Genomic DNA, 18,397 nt, shown 5'->3' on the forward strand with positions numbered 1-18,397 from the left:
ATAATTATATAGTAAAACACATTAAGGACCATTTTCAAAAATGTGTTACACAGACCACCAGTTTCACGGAATGATAATAGGTTTCACATGTTAATTAAGATGATTCCATGTACAAATAAGTTAAACACATGCTAGGTTAAACACAGCTTTCTAAGGGCTTTTCAAAACCATTATACGCAATTTTGATATCTGCTATACAACATATACTAAACATATATATAAACAAGGAATCATCCTCCCCTCCCTTCTTAGGACAAGTGGAATAAACTTTAAGAATGCTACAATAAACACAACTGAAACATTTAAGTGGTCCCTCTAGATTTTCAACAAGAAGGGTTCAACACTCAGTGACCAGTGGATAACCACAAAGCTGAGTGGGGACGTAGATACCAAATGGTATCTGCCTGTCACTCAGTAGCCAGTTAAATTCCAGTGTGCTTTGGTCAATGATTACACGTCGTGAACAGTCATTGCCTGTACTAAAATGTATTACAAATTATGTTCGAAAGTGAAAAACCCAACCTGAATATATATATGTATATATACACATATCCGTTAATGACAAGAAAAGTCTCTTTTTGGAGCTATACCAGAACTAATCACACAATAAGCAGTGGATTTCAATTGCATCCTGAGGGGAGGCCGAGATCTCACCACTGGATTGAGGAAGAAGGACGGTAACGCACTTAGGTATATCCAAGAACACTAAAAGGAGGCCCCTAATCACCCACGGGAATAGCGTTAGTGAACAGTAGTGAATAATCATTCACTACAAATGAGTTGCAATTCATCCAAGAGGATTTGGAAAAAATTCACTTTTTGGAAGTAGATTGAGATACCAGGTACATAGAAAGTACTAAAACCATTTATCTTTTTTAAATTTAAGCATTTCAAACTTTACAACAGATTCCCTTTGACTGCTTACACCCCAGACCAATATGAGATATTGAAGGCTCAATGTGAGAGAAATCACCCAGTCTCCTGTGGATTCCCAGGAAAGGAGAGCTAACTAAAGATTCTCGAGGACCCTGAAAATTGCTATTTATCAGCTTGTATGCAATTGAGAAAGGATGCTCTGTTTACTCTGCCCCCTATAAAATGCTGAGCTGGTGTCAGAAAGACAAATACCCATTCAGAGAAAATATTACTTCTACCTAGGAAATTTGCCATAGACTACAAGTGGAGAAAATAGACACCTCATCAGATGTATCCTGGCAAATAAAAAAAGTATAACAGGAATCAACTGAAGTTGTTTTTCCTCTGAATCATTCTATAGGACTATGAATTACTTTTTGTGTGAGGAGGACCTGAGATTAAATCCTGGCTCTGTCATTTACTACCGTGTGATGTTGGGTTTCTTTATGACCAAGTAGAGACAGTTAGGATTAAATAAGATAACAAGTATAAAAACCCACTTAGCACACTGCCCGGCACAAATGTTAGTTTTCCTTTGTCCAGAAAAACTTATCAAACGCCTGAGAGTGTCCCACATCCTACCACCAATCACTCATTTATTCAATAAATACTTAACTGAGCAGCAACTCTGTTCCAGGCACTGCACAGGATGCGAGGGATACATCAATGAACAAAAGCAACAACCCCAGCCCTCAAGAAGCTTACATTCTGGTGCTTGTAAAGAGAATGCTCATTTCCATTCTTTCCTCCCAACTCTAAATGAATAAATTTATGACTTTGTCAGTCAAACACAAAACTTGTTAGCAGGGTGCTGGAATCATTGACAGGTGAACTATAATCTATTTGATACATCACACTTTTTTAGCTGGGCTGCAAAAAGTTCCCATTAGAGTTTTGAGTAGCCAGGTGTCTGCATCAAAAGACAAAATTCAGCATTCAGCAACATCAAGAAAAGTGATAAATATCCGGAAATGAACGGGAAGAAGACCTGAGTCTCTACAGCAGCTCCTTAGAAACTGTTAGCTAGCACAGGGTTTTTTTCAAATCCTTTCAATACAAAGGAGGAGGGGAAGGTTCCTGTAAAGATGTACAAGCCATAATTGGAACACATTTCAAGGTGGCTTTTTCCACTTTAAAATTGGAAAAGAAATTAACGGGATCGCTCTACGAGATACTAAATGTCTTAGTGGAAAGAAACCATAGAGCACTAGAGTTTATTCAAGGAATTATGCCTTCATTTATTTATTGGTTCATTCAGAAAGTATTCCCTGTGTATCTACTATGTTCCAGGCTCCAGGCTGGGTCTTGGGGATACAAAGATGAGTCAGACACAGCCCCGGTCTTTAAATAGCTCCTAACCTAGAAAATATGTTTAAAAAAAATAAAAGTAATTAAGATCCTGTGTGATGGGCACTCTAACAAAGGTTTGAACAAAGTATTATCAGAGCCCAGAGGAGGAAGCCACAAAGTCGGCCATTAGAGTTTGATGTGGTATAGATGAAACAGCCAGAGAATTGATTCTAACTGACTTTTCATGTAACATGCAATCTACCCCCACATCCAGTCAATCAACCAATCCTGTGGATTTCTCCTCCTGCTCTTTTTTCGACCTCCATCCACGTCCACCACAACGTCTTGCCTAGGTTACTGCAGTAGACTGACAATTAAAGTTCCCACCTTGCTTTGTATTCTTTCCTTCACTGCAGACAGAAATACAAATTGGACTTTATCACATCTTTTCTAAACCCTTCAACAACTTCCCATTGCCTTTAGAGGAGACTCCAAACTTCATAAAGTCTCCAAGTCCTCTAATTCTGCCTCCCTCTGCACTCACCACTCTCCATCTCCCACCCTGGGTTCCAAACAAACTAAATGTTCCTTTGCTCTCTTGTACCTCCAGGTCTTCAGAGATGCTGCTCTCAACTCTTGCATTGTTCTCCTTCTCACTCTCCCTCTAGTTTCGCTAACTCCATCTCATCCTATGGTCTTGGCTTGACTCTCCCATAGCATCCCATGCTTCCCCAACAAATACTCTTCATCCTTCATAGTCACTGTCATCCCAATCTTTCAAGATCTCTCTTTTATGGAGTCTTTCCTGCTAATTCCAAGAATTAGCCCTCCCCTTCCTTACTACTCACTGACACACATCCTGAACCATATATAGTGGCACTCAATTATGTCTAATTGAGCATTTATCATATTCAAACCTAAATAACATTTATCAAATCCTATTTTGTACTAGATCTTGCCTTAGACCTTTTTGCTCACTTAAGTTCTTAAAGCAATTCTTCAGAGAGACTACTAAAATAAATCTTAGCATACTAATTTTACAAAGTGAAATGCAGAGTGATGACATTTCCTGCTTAAGTTCACAAAATGATAGTAGAGCCAGGAATTCTAACCCAGAGACCCCCAAATCTTTCCACTCTACCTCTGCTATTTTTCCCTAATATTCGGAGTGTACAATTTTTGTTTGCCCAGACAAGCTTCACCAAGAAGCGGAAGCCACAGCAGGCACCATACCACCCACAATGGCAAGGGAACACTAAAAACTCACTGAGTTGAATTATTCTCAATCCTTTCTAGATATTTGGCATCTTAGAGCTAGGCAAGAGGTATTTATTTTTTAAATAATGAGAAAAAGTTTAAATCTACTAAATTCCCATTTCCATTTAAAGCTTGGACTTGTCCCTGAAAAGCGAGTGGGGACATTTTTCCCTTCTTTTCTTTTTTTTCTTCCTTCTTTTGGCTACATAAAAATGCTAAGTACTGTACACAATATAATATATGCATAATGTCTCTCAAGGAGATACTTTAAAGTCCTAAAATACTGTAGAGTAAACCAAAAGATGTCTCAGTGTGATTTCTTAAGGTAAAAGTACATCATTGGAAAATAATGTAAGGCCATCATCGCAGGCCTGGCCTCTGGTACCATCTGGCCCCTCTGACAGATTCACCAAAGAGCAGAGCAAGAAAGATTACCTGGGAAGATGCCAGGCACCAGAGCGCCCAGCTGTCAGAGGGAAGTCATGGTCAAGAATTAGATATAACATGACTGCAAGGATTTGGGGAGTGGCACCAAGCAAGGCCAGACAAGCTTACCTTGATTTCAATGATGTTTATCTCCTCAGCACCCACCTTGGCCAAGCCTGAGAACCCGTGAAGACACCAAATATTTAAGCAGTGTTGCCTACCTTGGCTCCCTGCCTCCAGCATCTCCCCAGCCTATGTTGCCTCCATGTGGTCAGGAGCATGACTTTCTTAACATACCAATCCATCCAATAATGTCCTCCTCACCTCAGATCCTCCACTAGATACTCTGCAGCCTACAGCAGTGACCTCTGTTTTTGCTCATACATCCTTATTGATAACAGTTTGGGGGCATGTTCTTCCTATATGAAAATATTTATCTACTTAATAAAATATACACATGGACTATTATACTAATATATCACATACACTATAAAACTTACAGTAAAATAGAAATTAAAAGGATGAGACGGAAATAAACATAAATGAAAGTTCTAATGTTTTTTCCAATTTCGGAAAAATGGATCCAATTTTTCACCTGCTGTGATGGGTGCATCCTATAGGGCTACACATTGGCCTACAGAATAAAATGAAACTCCTTAGCATGCTTACAGCGCTCTTCACGATCTGACCACCAGCCATATCTACATTCTCATCTCCACCTGACTCCTTATGTTCCATCCATGCTAAACTTCTCATTTTGTAATTCAATCTATCCTGATCCCTCTGCTGAGGATGGACTTCCCTCACACCTCCTCCTGAAGACTGCCTCATTCCTAAGGGCTCGGCTCAAACGTCACGTCCTCTGGGCAGCCTGTGCAGACTCCCGTGGGAGAATGCATTGCTCCCACGAGTGTACTCCTAAGACACTATTGAAATGCTAGGACGGAACAAATCTTACTGCATTTTCATTATCTGATTACAAGGCTCTCTTCTCCTTTAGACTATAAGCTCCTTAAGAGTACTATCTATGGTTTAATTATCTTTGGATTCCCGGAAGCCAACACAGACCCTAACAACAGTAGGTGCTCAGTTAATGTTTGCTGAAAGAAGGAGACAAGACTCTAGATCTGACTCTTTTCTTAATGCCCTTGGTAGGGCCAATACGTAAAACCTTGCAGACTTTATATTACATAATTCCAGCAAGTGCCATTCCCATGAAGCTTCTGCCTCTGTAAATTCCAGAATGACCAGCAGAGTGCTCAACACAAAACAATGGCTCAATATCTATGTTGCTAGATATATCAGTCTGGGTTCTCCAGAGAAACAGACCAATAGGATATATATAGATCTATATATATAAGAAGAGACTTATTAGGAATTGGCTCACACTATTACGGAAGCTGAGAAGTCCCACAACCCGCCATCTGCAAGCTGGAGAAACAGGAAAGCTGGTGGTATAATTCAGTCCAAGTCCAAAGACCTGAGAACCACGAAGAACTGTTGTAAGTAAGTCCCAGAGTCCGAGGGCCTGAGAAACAGCAGCTCCAATGTCCCGGAGCATCCCAGCTCAAGAAGAGAAAGAAGGAATTCACCCTTCCTTTGCTTTTTGTTCTATTTGGATCCTCAATGGATTGGATGACGCCTGCCCACATTGGAGAGGGCAGATGTCTTTACTCAGTCTACTGAATCAAATGCTAATCTCTTCCAGAACACCCTCACAGACACACCCAGAAATACTGTTTTACCAGCTACCTGAGCATCCCTTATCCCAGCCAAGAGGACACATAAAATTAACCATCACAGTAGATATATATCCAGAGTGTGTATGTATACATGTATACACACACACACACACACACATATACACTCTGGAGATGTAGATAGATAGATAGATAGATAGATAGATAGACAGATAGATACCCTGAATATCTGAAGACCAAGTTCTAGTCCAAGCACTGCCAATGATGAGAATAATATTTATTATTATTATAATGATGGACCATTATATAATGTATAATTATATACATAATCATAAATAATGTTACAGTACAGAGCTAGGCTGCTTTAGCCTTTACAAAATGCTTTCATATTCAATACCTTATTTAACCTTCATGACCAACTGCTACTATTTAGCCCTTGTTTAAAAGGCCTCTTTGGACCATGAGAAAATCAAGACACAGAAGAATTGGGTGACTTTCCAAGGTCACCCAGCTGGTAAGTGGTGGAGCCAGGATTAATCAAGATCTTCTTATCTCTAGTTCAATGTTTCTTCACTACATCGCTGCCCTGGGAGTTGTCAAGAAAAAGAAAAAAGAGGCAGGGAAAATGCTACAAAGGAATATTTGGGGATCGCTGACCCCGGAACTCCCACTAACTCCCAGGTAGGGACGAACTGCTTAGTCCCGTGACTAGGAGCTCCCTCTCTTACACTCACATTGTTTTAATTTTTCACTTTCTTTTGCTGTGCTACTTGAAATTTAACAGTTTGGGGATTTTCTTAATTAACAAGCATCCCCTTTTAAGAATACCTTTACCTCTGGGAACATTATGTGGATATCAGTCATTTACAAATGTGTGTGAGCTTGTTCCATGAATGGCTCTCTTCCTAGCACAAAACTCAGAACAGCAGCATATGAGAGCCTGTGACTTTTGTTTGGAAGGAAGAAGAGATGGGTCCCTTTGGGACATGGGTATATTGGGATAGGAAAAATCCAGACGAGGTGATACAGTGGGGGCCACAGGGAAGCCTGGAGATATTGCCAACAAGAAAGTGGGAGCAAGAAAGTTTAGTTAAATCCTATCTAGTTTCCAAGTGAGCAAGTTTTAATGCAATCAACTGAAGCCAGAGGCCCATTTGGTGGAACACAGGAAATGAAACATAAAAGGCATAAAATTAATGAGAGAGATTTTTTTCATTCAGTAACTGTGGCAAGACTGGAAAACTATTCACCAAAACAGATTCTTTTTCCTCCTGGTCACAGAGCTAGACAGGATTTACCAGCCTCTCTTGCAGTTAGGTATGGCCCGTGACTAAGTGTGGCCAGTGGAATGTCAGCCTTGGCCCATAAAAACCTTCCACTCATCATCTTCCATTCCGTTTATTCTTCCTTGGCGACCCTGGAAGCCACATACTGCACATGGCAGAGCCAAAGACGGAAGGAGCCTGGGTGTTTGAATCACAGGCTTCAAGAAAGCCACCTGCCAACCAAGAGCGTCCATTTGAAAGTCTCTATGAAGGGAAACACAAGCTTCTACTGTGTTAAGCCCCAGAGATTTTGGCGTTTTTTTCTACAAGCAGATGACCAAAACAATTTTAAAAAGTGATTCTCTTCTTCTCAAAATTAAGGGAGAGTCACATTTTCTCTCCTGCCACGTGGTGAAGAAAAGGCATTCTGGAGCAAATAATGGCATCGCAGTTTCCAAGCAGCAAAGTGAGCAGGCAGCATTTCAGCATTACATGGACTGGGTATCAGCAAAAATGAGCAGAATCCACCCCTGAAATACAGACTCTGCACTTAAAAAGAAGCCCTTGAACAACACTAACAAGACAAATCAGACACAGAAAGCAATGCCAGATAGAGAAAGGCATGAATCAGCTTGGGACTTTCATTTATTCATTCTTTAAGTATTTTCATGTGTCTATAACATACTGCGCACTTTTCTAGGTGCTAGAGATACAGTGAATAAGATAAGATTGCTGCCCTCATGCAGTATGTATTCTAAAGGGAAAAGTCAGATCATAAACCTTCAAACAGGAAAATCCAAACAAGAAAACAACACAATTTTGGATAATAAATGCCACAAAGAAAATAAAATAAATTAAGTAAAATGTTATAGAGATTAGCTGAGGGTACTAGCAGAGCTAATTTCGTAAGCATGGTTAGGAGAGATCTTTCTAAAGAGGCGACATTTGAGCTGCAATTTATAATTTTATTTATTTATTTTTCCCCCAAAGCCCCAGTAGATAGTTGTATGTCATAGTTGCACATCCTTCTAGTTGCTGTATGTGGGACGCAGCCTCAGCATGGCTGGACAAGCGGTGCGTCGGTGCGCGCCCGGGATCCAAACCCGGGCCACCAGCAGTGGAGCGCGCGCACTTAACCGCTAAGCCACGGGGCCAGCCCTGAGCTGCAATTTAAATGATGACTAAAAGCAGATTTGCGAAGATCTGAGTGAAGGGCATCCCAAGCTAAGGAAGGAACTATCTCAGGCCTATTCAAGGAACACAAAGGATTATGCTGTGGTGGGAGAGGAGTGAACACAGGAAAGAGTGGTACAAAATGAATACAGAGAAGTAGGTAGCTTCCAGTTCACATAGGGCCCTATGTGACCAGGACCTAGCTTGGATATTATTCTAAGAGGCATGGGAGCCATCAGATGATTTTAAGCCGAAGAGTAGCACAACATGATTTACATTTTAAAAAGCTCACTCTGATCAATGTTTGGGGAATGGATTATCCAAGGCAAGAGCTGACACCACTGCAATCACTTAGCCAAGAGATAAAGGAGGCTTGGACTAGAGTCAAAGCAAGACGTGGGTGAATTTGTGATTCATTTGGAGGTAATGCCAACAGGACTTCCTGATGTAGCAGGTATTGGGGGTGAGGCAAAGCAGGGAATTGATGATGACGTCTACATCTTGTGACCTGAGCAACAGGATGGATGGAAGTATCATTCACTGCGATTGGAAGACAAGTACATCGTCCTCCGTTCTCAGGACCCTGGAACTCAGGAGAGCTTTGTAATACAATAGCTCAGCTACGTGATGAGTTAACTAGACTGCCATGTGCTAGCCTGGAAACCTAATCAATACTTGTAAAATTTTTATCACAAAGAAATAACTAAAAATTCCAAACAATGTCTTACAAATGCTCTTTCGAAACATGGTAAAAATACCATTGCTACTTTAACACCCAGTCCTGACCAGTGCCCCAGCAGGGTTCACCAGGGCTCCTCCCTGAGCACAGAGCTTAACAATTAACCCCTCGGTTTGACCCAAGTGCAATAACCAAAAGCCAATACCCTTTGGATTTGAGCATTATTATTATTTTTTTGTTGTTATAATTCCAAGAAGAAAGTTAATAGGGAGGGGTAGTTAATATGAGGCAAGAATTTAAGTGGGTGGGAGAGCAGGAGAAGATGCTTTTGCAAAGGAGCCTTGAGAATAAAGAAGCAGAGGCAGAGAAAAGCCAGGCCTTGGAAGAAGGCTCATCTGCATCTGCCGCTGGGAGGAAGGAGACATGTGGCTTATTATGAACAAAGCAAAGACTAGAGATCCCTGAGTCTTGGAAAGGTGCGGATGTGGGTTGACAGATACCTGGGTACTGGAAGATCTTTCCATTAGCCAAGGAGGCTAAATAGAAGGGAAAAAAAAAAAAAAAAAGGATACCCCAAGGTGTTCTTATCTCAAGCATTCTGAATCCCTGGAAATAAAGGGGAGTAGGAGCGTAGAGTTAAGGTTTTGCTGACATGAATAATCAGAAAAGATTTTTGATCCCTGTGCTGTCCAAAGCAGAACTTCAGGAGACCGAAGCCCAGATGTGAGCATAAACTGGGCTACGTGGATGCTCATGCATTTTGTAAAAATTCAAAACAATAAGAGTTACATGATCAATCTTAGTAATTAAGTATACTAGTTATTTTCCCATGCATTCTCTTAATCCAGAAAGGACAGGGTCTTGTTTCTATGGAGGTGTAACCATGCTAGCCTCTGCAGCCAATAAATAGTTACCCGCTTTGCTACTCTGAGGCTATTTTCTGTTTGAACTCTGCCCTCTCTGCTACTTTCCCAGCCTCTTCACACTCAAAAGTCTGACCCTTCATCGTCACCTCCAGTCATGCAAAAGAAGTTATAAATCACCTTGTTAATCAGTTGCTGTGTTTCAGACATTTCAGTAGTTTTGTTAGATGAAATTATTAAATTCATACCAATACAGGTCATTTTGTTCCGCATTTCCTTAAATACAGTTCCAGTCATGTTTTTCTGAAGAAGGAAGGAGTTCATCATTATAAATTATCAGGCTTGGTGCCCCACTGCCAACAACATGCTCCTGGAAGAACTGATCAAATCTGGTCCTTCCATCTCAGAACACTCTCCCCTGCTACCTGCCAATTCTCCCAAAAGGTGTGGATGCGTGAAGCCCACTTTCTCAAAGTACTGGCCTCAATAAGTACACACACTTTCAATGCCAAAAAGATCCTCATAAACATTAATGATATAAGCTGATGATGATGATGATGATGATGATGATGATGATGATGATAACTGTTGTGTTCATTAAATTTTTAGTGAATACCAGACAATTTATTAAGATTTGACATACACTGCCTCATTATCATCTTAATTGGAAAATCCAATTTCCCGTGTTGGATTTGGCCATAACAAAAGCACTAATTTACAACTTGTGGCCTGCAAAAAAAATCTAGTGCTTGGCAGCAGATCCAGAGCAGACTATTAATGATCCACACAATTTGTACCTTTTCCAGTAACTCTCAATGCTTGCTATAAAAAATTGCATTCAGTCATGAGCACTGAGCTGAGGGCATCCTTTTGAACCCACAAGATTTGGATCAACTAATTCAGGCAAGTATACCAGTAGGCTTAGGCTAATTTATGCAAAGGTAACAGATAATTGCACCCTCCAAAATTTCAGTGATTTACACAATTATTTCTCACTCCTGCCATATGTCTATCACCTGTCAGTTGTCACACTACTCCATGTCATCTTCAATCTGGGACCCCAGCTAAAGGAGAAAGTGCTCTGGAACATTGCCAGTTTTCTGTTAAACAGAAAGAGAATGAGGTAGAACTCTGCAACAGCTCTTAGAGCTTCTACTCTAAAATGGTACCTGTCACGTCCACTCATATTTCATTGGATCAAAAAGGTAGGAAATATTTTGAACAACAATACAACACTGGAACAGGGTGGGGGTGGGGTCGTAGGGAGCAGCACAAGTCAAGGCATGAAACCCTGGAGTAGAAATGAAGTAGTTACTTCATTTCTCTGAGTCTTAGTGTCTGCACTTGTTAAATGGAGTTACAAATGCTGCCAATGCTGCCACTTTCTTCACAGATTTAAGGTTCAAAGAGTAAAATATATATACAAACAGTTTGAAAACTTCGGAGCACTCTGTAAGTAGAATGTATTATTATTTAATGCTAATTGTAGTACTTTCCATGCCTGGCAGATTCTTCTTTATTCATTATTCTTTATTCTTCTAAATAAGTTTTTACTGCACAAAGAAAAAGTTTGAGACTCTACGTAGACTCCAAATTCTGGAGGATCATAAGTCGAACCCCAACTGCTATACTTTCCTCAGACACTATCTCTAATTTAAACTAATGTATCAGAAACTATTTAAGACCAACCCATTGAAAATGTCATCACAAAGCTAAAAAGCCTCAGCAGACCAGATTCATAAAACACCAAAATCCAACTACAGCAGTTTTCAAGTGGGGAATGTTCCTGCTTGAGTCAGATGAAGCAAAATGAAACGACCTCCTGTGAATTGTATCACAGCTGACAAAGGGTCTTATTATCTTCTATTGATTGGCTAGGAGTTCCGATACCTTCTCTACGGCAGTTTCTACGGCAATCTCTGCAGAGCAGGAGTCCTTAATACACTGTACCTCTGCTGCTACCCTAGGAAGTTAAGAAAATTGAAAGCCTTTGTGCTTCTTTTTCCACTGAGAGCCTGAATAGGCTTTTCAAGATAGCCTGGACGATGTGTATAATATTTTGTTTTAATTTGCAAGCCAGTCTTGTTCATTGTGGTTTGTATAATATGGGTCATTTTCACTCCATTTACTCAGAGTAAAAAAATAACTTGCCTGAAGCAGTTCCTAAGTATCTAGTTCTCTCTGGGGTATGGAGAGACAACGAACTCAGCCTCTGAGAGTCTCTGGGACCCAGGCGGGTGCTTGGCGACCTCTCCTTTTGTCTATCAGACCACCCCAGAGGACAATTCTTAGGAAAGATCTTGGGAATTGGCCATGAACTAAGTTTAACCACAAAAGAATGGAGTAGACATGGCCTTTTGCCCACCCAAAACCACTCCTACCCTCTTCCTGTTGCCACAACTCTAATTAATTCAGGTAAAGGGGAAGATCATCTGGTCTCAGGGAAGGCAAACCTCTGCCCCTGCTCCAGAGGATGGACACAATTAGCCCAAACCAGTGACAGCCACCTCATTTCCCTTCCCCAAACACTGATCTAGGGGTGGGGAGGATGTAACCCAGATCTGAAAAATAAGATAGTGGAAATCTTCTACATGGGAAAAGGGGCAGAATGCTTAGGGAGGACCTTCTAGGAAGGACTTTCTTTAAACATAAAAGGACAGAACCTCACACAGAGAAGGTTTTTAACCCCTGTCTCATCCTTTCTTCCTTGCTTGGGATGCTGGTGTGAGGACACCATGCTTGGGGCCATGGCAGCCATCATGCACCCATAGGAAAATGAGCTCAAAGTCCAACATGCTGAAGAATGGAAGAATGGAAAAAAAGAAGAGCATTTGCTCTAACTGCTGATATCCACTCTACTTGGTTCTTGGTGCCTCCCTCCAGATGCCAGTATTTCACCCCTGCTTTACTCGCTGAGCTCTATTCTTATACCCTAAATAGGCTCTAATGTTTAGCCATTTCTTCTTAAGTGCTATCCTCCTTTCCGTGAACGAGCCCTCTGGAACTTGTGGAAAGTCTCCACAATAACAGAGAAACGACTGGAGCGTGAGTACATCACCATTACTCGAGGTGGCGCCACAGCGCACACTGGCCCAGGGCCAGGCATCAGCACTGAGCTGAAAAGTACGTCCAAGAAAACAGGGATTCAGACCTGAAATCGTTCCACATAACCAATAAAATAAGGCCTCACACACAAATGGCAGGTTTAATATCACAAATAGTTCCTCATGGAGTTGATTCTATGTAATAAAAAATGGTATCAATGAGGAGAGAATCAGAGAGTCCCAAATAGCGTTCACACCAGCAATTTTCTCCCAGATTCCACCAGGTCTCAATAGCTAAGGGGAGGAGGGAATGGTGGCTGTACTAGTTCCAATGGACAACTAAAAGTTCTGCCAGTGGCAGCATCAGGACTCAAATTATTTTGAGGTTGATTTTATCATTTTTATAATTGTTCATAGTCTATCCCCACAGAGAGTAGAAAGTAAGAAAGTAAATTTTTTAGACCACTGCCTGGCTTATAGGATTTTTCCATGGTAAATGAAGAGAATGTTCACACTTTTAATTTTTAAAGTTACATGAATTTTCTGACAAAAAATAAAAAACAGCATAAGATATAAAAAAAAAATTAGTGTAAAGTATTGAAATTAATAGCTGTTTTCTCCAAAACTGATAACAAGCACCATGATATTAAATCGTAGATGAGAAGGTTCATAACCAAAGGGGCAACTTCATCCTTCCAAGTGGCGTGTCTCCCTAATCAAATTCAAATCCATAAACGTAAGCAAAGAAAAAAAAAAAGGTGAAAAGGAGAGAGGAAAAAACCCCATTAGTTAGACCACATTGCTAATAAGAACCAAAGCAGTAATGAAGAAAGTCGTCCAGCAGAAGTGAAAAACAGAGGTTGCCTACAGGTACTGGGCACTAGTAGTGATTAGACACCTTTCCTGAACAACTGAAGCGGTCTTTACTCAAAGCCAAATAGTTAAGCAGGGGTCAATGAGATAAAACAGCAGAATGGAAAGGAATTTACCATTATTGTCATCAATTCTCTTTACCTTGAGAATACCTGATACACTTGAGAACACCCAACACACTTGAAAATACCTGACGCATTTGAGAACCAAACCAATTGGAGGAGAGTGACTGAGATTTTGCAGCATTTATTCCATTCAAGACATCTGCCTTCTTGATTAACAGATCACTAAGGTTCAATATATTGTTAGTGAAGACGGCAGGAATGATTGGGTCCAATCGGGACAGAGAAACAGGCTAGCCATCACTTTGCCTAGTAGAACTTCTCTAAACTAATGGGAGGGAGCCAGTGAGCACCTGAGAAAGGGATGGCCTCAGATAATAAGGCACTATATATGTAGACCAGAGTCAGAGCTAATCCCTGCTCCTCCCGTATATTAGAGGAGCAGGAGGGTGCAATGCTTGCCACCAGCAAGGTAGAGTGCTGAGCTTGGAAAGAGGTGTTCACACAAAACAGAGGAATTGTTCTGCTCTCCAGAGTGGAAAAGGGGGTCACTGATGCTTAAGGTGACCAACCCACTATAATGGCATCAGTCCATGTCCCAAAGTTATGAGTCCATCTGTCACTGTGACTTTTAGTAGAGTTTGGGAATTAGCAACCCATGAATCAGTCAGTAAGAAACCCAACTGAAAAAAAATTCTTGGCAGGTAAAGAAGATAGCAGTTTGATAGAAGCTAGCATCAAAGCATCACTCAAAAAGAGGATCCACCACATAACATTTAATTGAACTTAGAGATGACAATCTACTCAAGTAAGGCAACAGAAAATGATGTGTTTACGGTTTTGCTGGTGATTGACAAATACAGTAACAGCAGAACATGGGATCTAATATGGCCCTATTGCTTTTGTTGCTTTGCTGTGTTTCATAACTACCTTCAAAGATCTTGCTTTCACACGCTACTAAGCAGCCTGGATAAACCAAGAGAATACAGTACCCTAGGTAGTTGAGATAATTTCTTGTAGGATCCCATAGGACCAGAGCCAAGCGATGGCTTTCAGTCTTCAACCACGTCTACCAGGAATACATTTCTCACAAGCGACTTCATTAAATAGCTTACTTACCTTCACAGTAGGCGGAATCCCCCTGGACAGAGATGTAACCATTCTTGCACTCACAAGTAGCTTTTGTATTCCAGTTTTTGCACTCTGAGTTTTCACCACATTTAGGTCCTTCTGCACAAAAGTTATGACCTAGAAGAAGCCAATAAAATTTTACATCTAGAAAGAAGGGAATAAAAGACTTCCAAATAATAAAGCATGAAACATTTTTATTGTATGTCACTATGCATGAAAACATACCTTGGCAATATGCAAGGGTAAGCTAGGAAGGTGGTGGGAGAGTAGCAATAAGAAACTTTGGACCACCCTATGCTTGAGATTTTTTTCCTTAATACTCAAATTTGCTCAAGTTATTCCTTCCTAAAGGCTTTTAATCCATGCTGATCCTGAATCCTCTTTATTCCACCTTCTTAAATGACTAGTCTTTTTATAATTGTTTTAATGCAAAATTTATGATACATAGGAAATAACATATAAAATGAATATATATGAATCTATAAAATAAAATGAATACAGCCAGAAGAGTATCAGTATCCCTCGATGACACTTCCCCAATGAACCTCCCTCCTAGCCATCAGAGATAACTATCCTGAATTTTGTGTTAATCATTCCCTTGTATATATTTATAGTTTTACTATCTATAGGTACTTATTTCTAAATAATAGACCATTTCATTTTGTCCGTTTGAGCTTCACATGAATAAAATCATACTGTACATCTCCTCTATGGTGTACTTTTTCTATTCATCCATGTTAATACCTGTAGCTCTAATTCAGTATATGTCAATGCTGTATAATATTCCATAGAATGAATATTCCACAATTCATTTTATCCATTATACTAGGGATGGACATTTGAGTTATTTGCAGATCTTGAATAACAAACAATGCTGCAAGAAACATTCTTGAACATGTTTTATGGTGCACACTTTTTTAACCACGTCTAACATTTCTTTGTCCAACATTCTGTCATGAATCTCAGATGTTCCTTCTAGGCTAATTACTTTTCTTCCTAAAGTATCCTTCAGATGTTCCTTTACTGAAGATATGTTGATATTAATGGTGCTCAATTTTAATTTGTCTAAATTCTTCCTTAGACCACCCTCATACTCGAAAAATAGCTTTACTGGGTTCACAGTTATTTTCTCTCAACATTGTGAAAATATTATTCCATTGTTTTCTGGCTTTTATTATTTCTGTTGAGAAGTCAGTTGTTAACCTAACAATCATTCCTTTGTATGTGACAAACCCTTTCTCTACGGCTGCTTTTGAGATCTTTTTGTTTGGTTGGTTGGTTGGTTAATTAATGGGTTTTGTTTTGTTTTGTATTTTTAATTTTACTCTGAGGTGTCTAGGTGTCTATTTTTATTTATTCTTCCCAGGATTCTTTGAGATTCCTGAATCTGAAGACTGATTAAACTTTTCATCACTTTGGAAAATTCTCAAGTATTATCGCTTCAAACATTCTCTCTTTACCATTTTCTCTATTCTCTCTGAAATTTTGCTTAGATCAATGTTAGTCCTTCTTAAGCTCTCCTCCATGTTACTTAGACTTGCTTTCATATTTCCATGTCTATGCTGAACTCTGTGTCACTTCCAGATGTATCTTTTGGCTTATTCTCTCTTGAGCTGTGTCATATTCTGTTTCAGTCATCCACATCATTTTTAATTTCACTTATTTTTTTTCTGTTGTTTTGCTGAGAATCATGGGTGATGACTTATTTTCTTGTGTTTTGAGTAATTCTTTCATGAGCTCATATTTTTTGGAATTTAATCTGTGGTAATTATTTGAGGTTTGGGTTTTAAAATTGCATTTCTTCAGAGAAGATTTGTGTTTGCTTCTGTTAGGTGCCTGAGGGAACTATCAACACAAGATCACTTGAAACTACATTTAGCCTTGGGGCATGAGGGTTGAGCCACACAGGTAGAATAAATTCAGGCCCTAAGCTTTCAGGAATGCAAACTTTTCTCCACCATGCCTCCTACCTAGAGTTAAGACTGACAGGCAAGTCTCCTTTTGCAGAGGGGATTTTTTCCTAGTCACCCACTGAGGATTCACCCTTCAAGCTTCTTGATTTATGCATCTCACACCAGCCCCAGGCTTTGTCTCCTGTTTACTTACACAGTGTTCATTAGAAGCCAGATTCTACCACTAGGGAGTAGAAATTGCCCTCAGGGGAAATGCCAACTCCAGTATCCTTGTTTATCTCAATGAAATCATTCTTTTTCAATATTTCTGGTGTCTAATTTTTTTTCCTCTTACTCTATTACCAGCTCCACCAAATTTTCAACAAAAAAATACATATTACACAGCATTTTTAGGTGAACTAGGAGGAATAGTTTATACCTAGCACAAAAGCTGTTAAGTTCAAATATGATAAGGTATATGAATAATAATTGTACTGCTATATCACATATTGTGGTCTCACAAAAAACAATGAATCTTGGAGTCAGGAGATCTAATTTCTAATTCAGAGTCTGCAGCTAATAAGCACAATAAATCACTTTGCCTATCTAGGTATGTGTACTGGGAATGGACATCGGTGATTTTCAAACTATTCTTCCAAGTCCTGGACACAGAGGAGTTGTCAGGTAGGGCTCAAGTCCCTACCCCTGATTCAAATCGAACAACTCTGCTTTTATATTTTTGACATATTGATCCTGTGAACAACAGTTTCTGGCTTTAAAAAATACAGACATCACTGAACTATATAAAGTCTAAGTTAAATTCCTTTCAGTAATGACATTCTAGAATTTTTCTCTGAAATAGAATTTTAAAACCAATAGTATTTAGGCTGTACTTAGTCTAAAAGATGATTATTATTAAATAATAATAAAATTCATGTACTTATAATATGCCTGGCATTATGCTAGATGTTTTAAATGGGGATAATAATATTATATACTTTGTTAACGTGTGTGGAAAGAGTGAAATGGGCTAATCCATGTAAAGCACTTAGAACAATTCCAAATACATACTAAGAGGTCAATAAATGTTAGCCACCATGATAAGAATGATAATGATTACGATAATGACAATGTTGACAATAATGACTAAAGTTCAGAATAACTTGATAGTGCTGTTATCCTCAACTTCAAGATAAGAAAAGATAAGCTCAAACTCACTAACACCTAGCTAATAAGTGGAGATGCCAGGGGTCTAAATTAGGTCTGGTGAACACCAAGGTCCACGTACTTTTCTCTCCACTTACTTTTCTCTCCATCAGATATCCTCTCAGATAGCAAAACCTAGGGGTAAAAAGTGAAAGAAGCAGTTGCTCCTCGGAACGTTAGAGAGTGGATCCATAGGCCTCGGTGAGCACAGTATCACATCCAGCCTCACTACCTGTGACCTGTTAACTGGTGATCGCCCCAATCAAAATCAGAGCAAGAACTTAACTTGTTGGAAATCTGAAGCCTCTCTCAGTCAAAAACATTTCTACACGGGCTTGAAAGACTTATCAAATAACCATTACAACTAAAAGTACTTGATGATTTGCTACCAAAGGGACAATTTTTAGGCATCACAGCTCTTTTTGCAGAGAAAGTGCCCGACTTCCCTCCCAGTGTCAGAACTGATCAATAATTAAGTTGTCACACTTCCTTTCATTATGAAGCTTGACTCAATGTCACATGTGCATCCATTATTACATGTATTCTTTGTCTAATCTTCTTTTGTCGTTCTTTCCAGGAGACTGCAACTGTCCTCTTCTTTCCACAAGCATTTGAGAGGCT

General features: G+C 39.7%; 1 protein-coding gene across 3 annotated transcripts in view; it reads right to left on the reverse strand.

Moving 5' to 3' along the window:
* Positions 1-18,397, reverse strand: part of NELL1 (neural EGFL like 1) — a 746,684-nt gene that overhangs the window by 528,167 nt on the left and 200,120 nt on the right. For all 3 annotated transcript variants that reach the window (XM_004418527.3, XM_087433086.1, XM_004418526.3), the window contains exon 12: positions 14,667-14,795. In XM_004418527.3, coding sequence (XP_004418584.1) covers positions 14,667-14,795 — 129 coding nt within the window. The remainder of the gene's footprint in view (positions 1-14,666; positions 14,796-18,397) is intronic.

This window comes from Ceratotherium simum, chromosome 7, assembly GCF_057802395.1.
Source record: "Ceratotherium simum simum isolate JZ-2026a chromosome 7, ASM5780239v1, whole genome shotgun sequence".
Classification (NCBI taxonomy): Eukaryota; Metazoa; Chordata; class Mammalia; order Perissodactyla; family Rhinocerotidae; genus Ceratotherium; species Ceratotherium simum.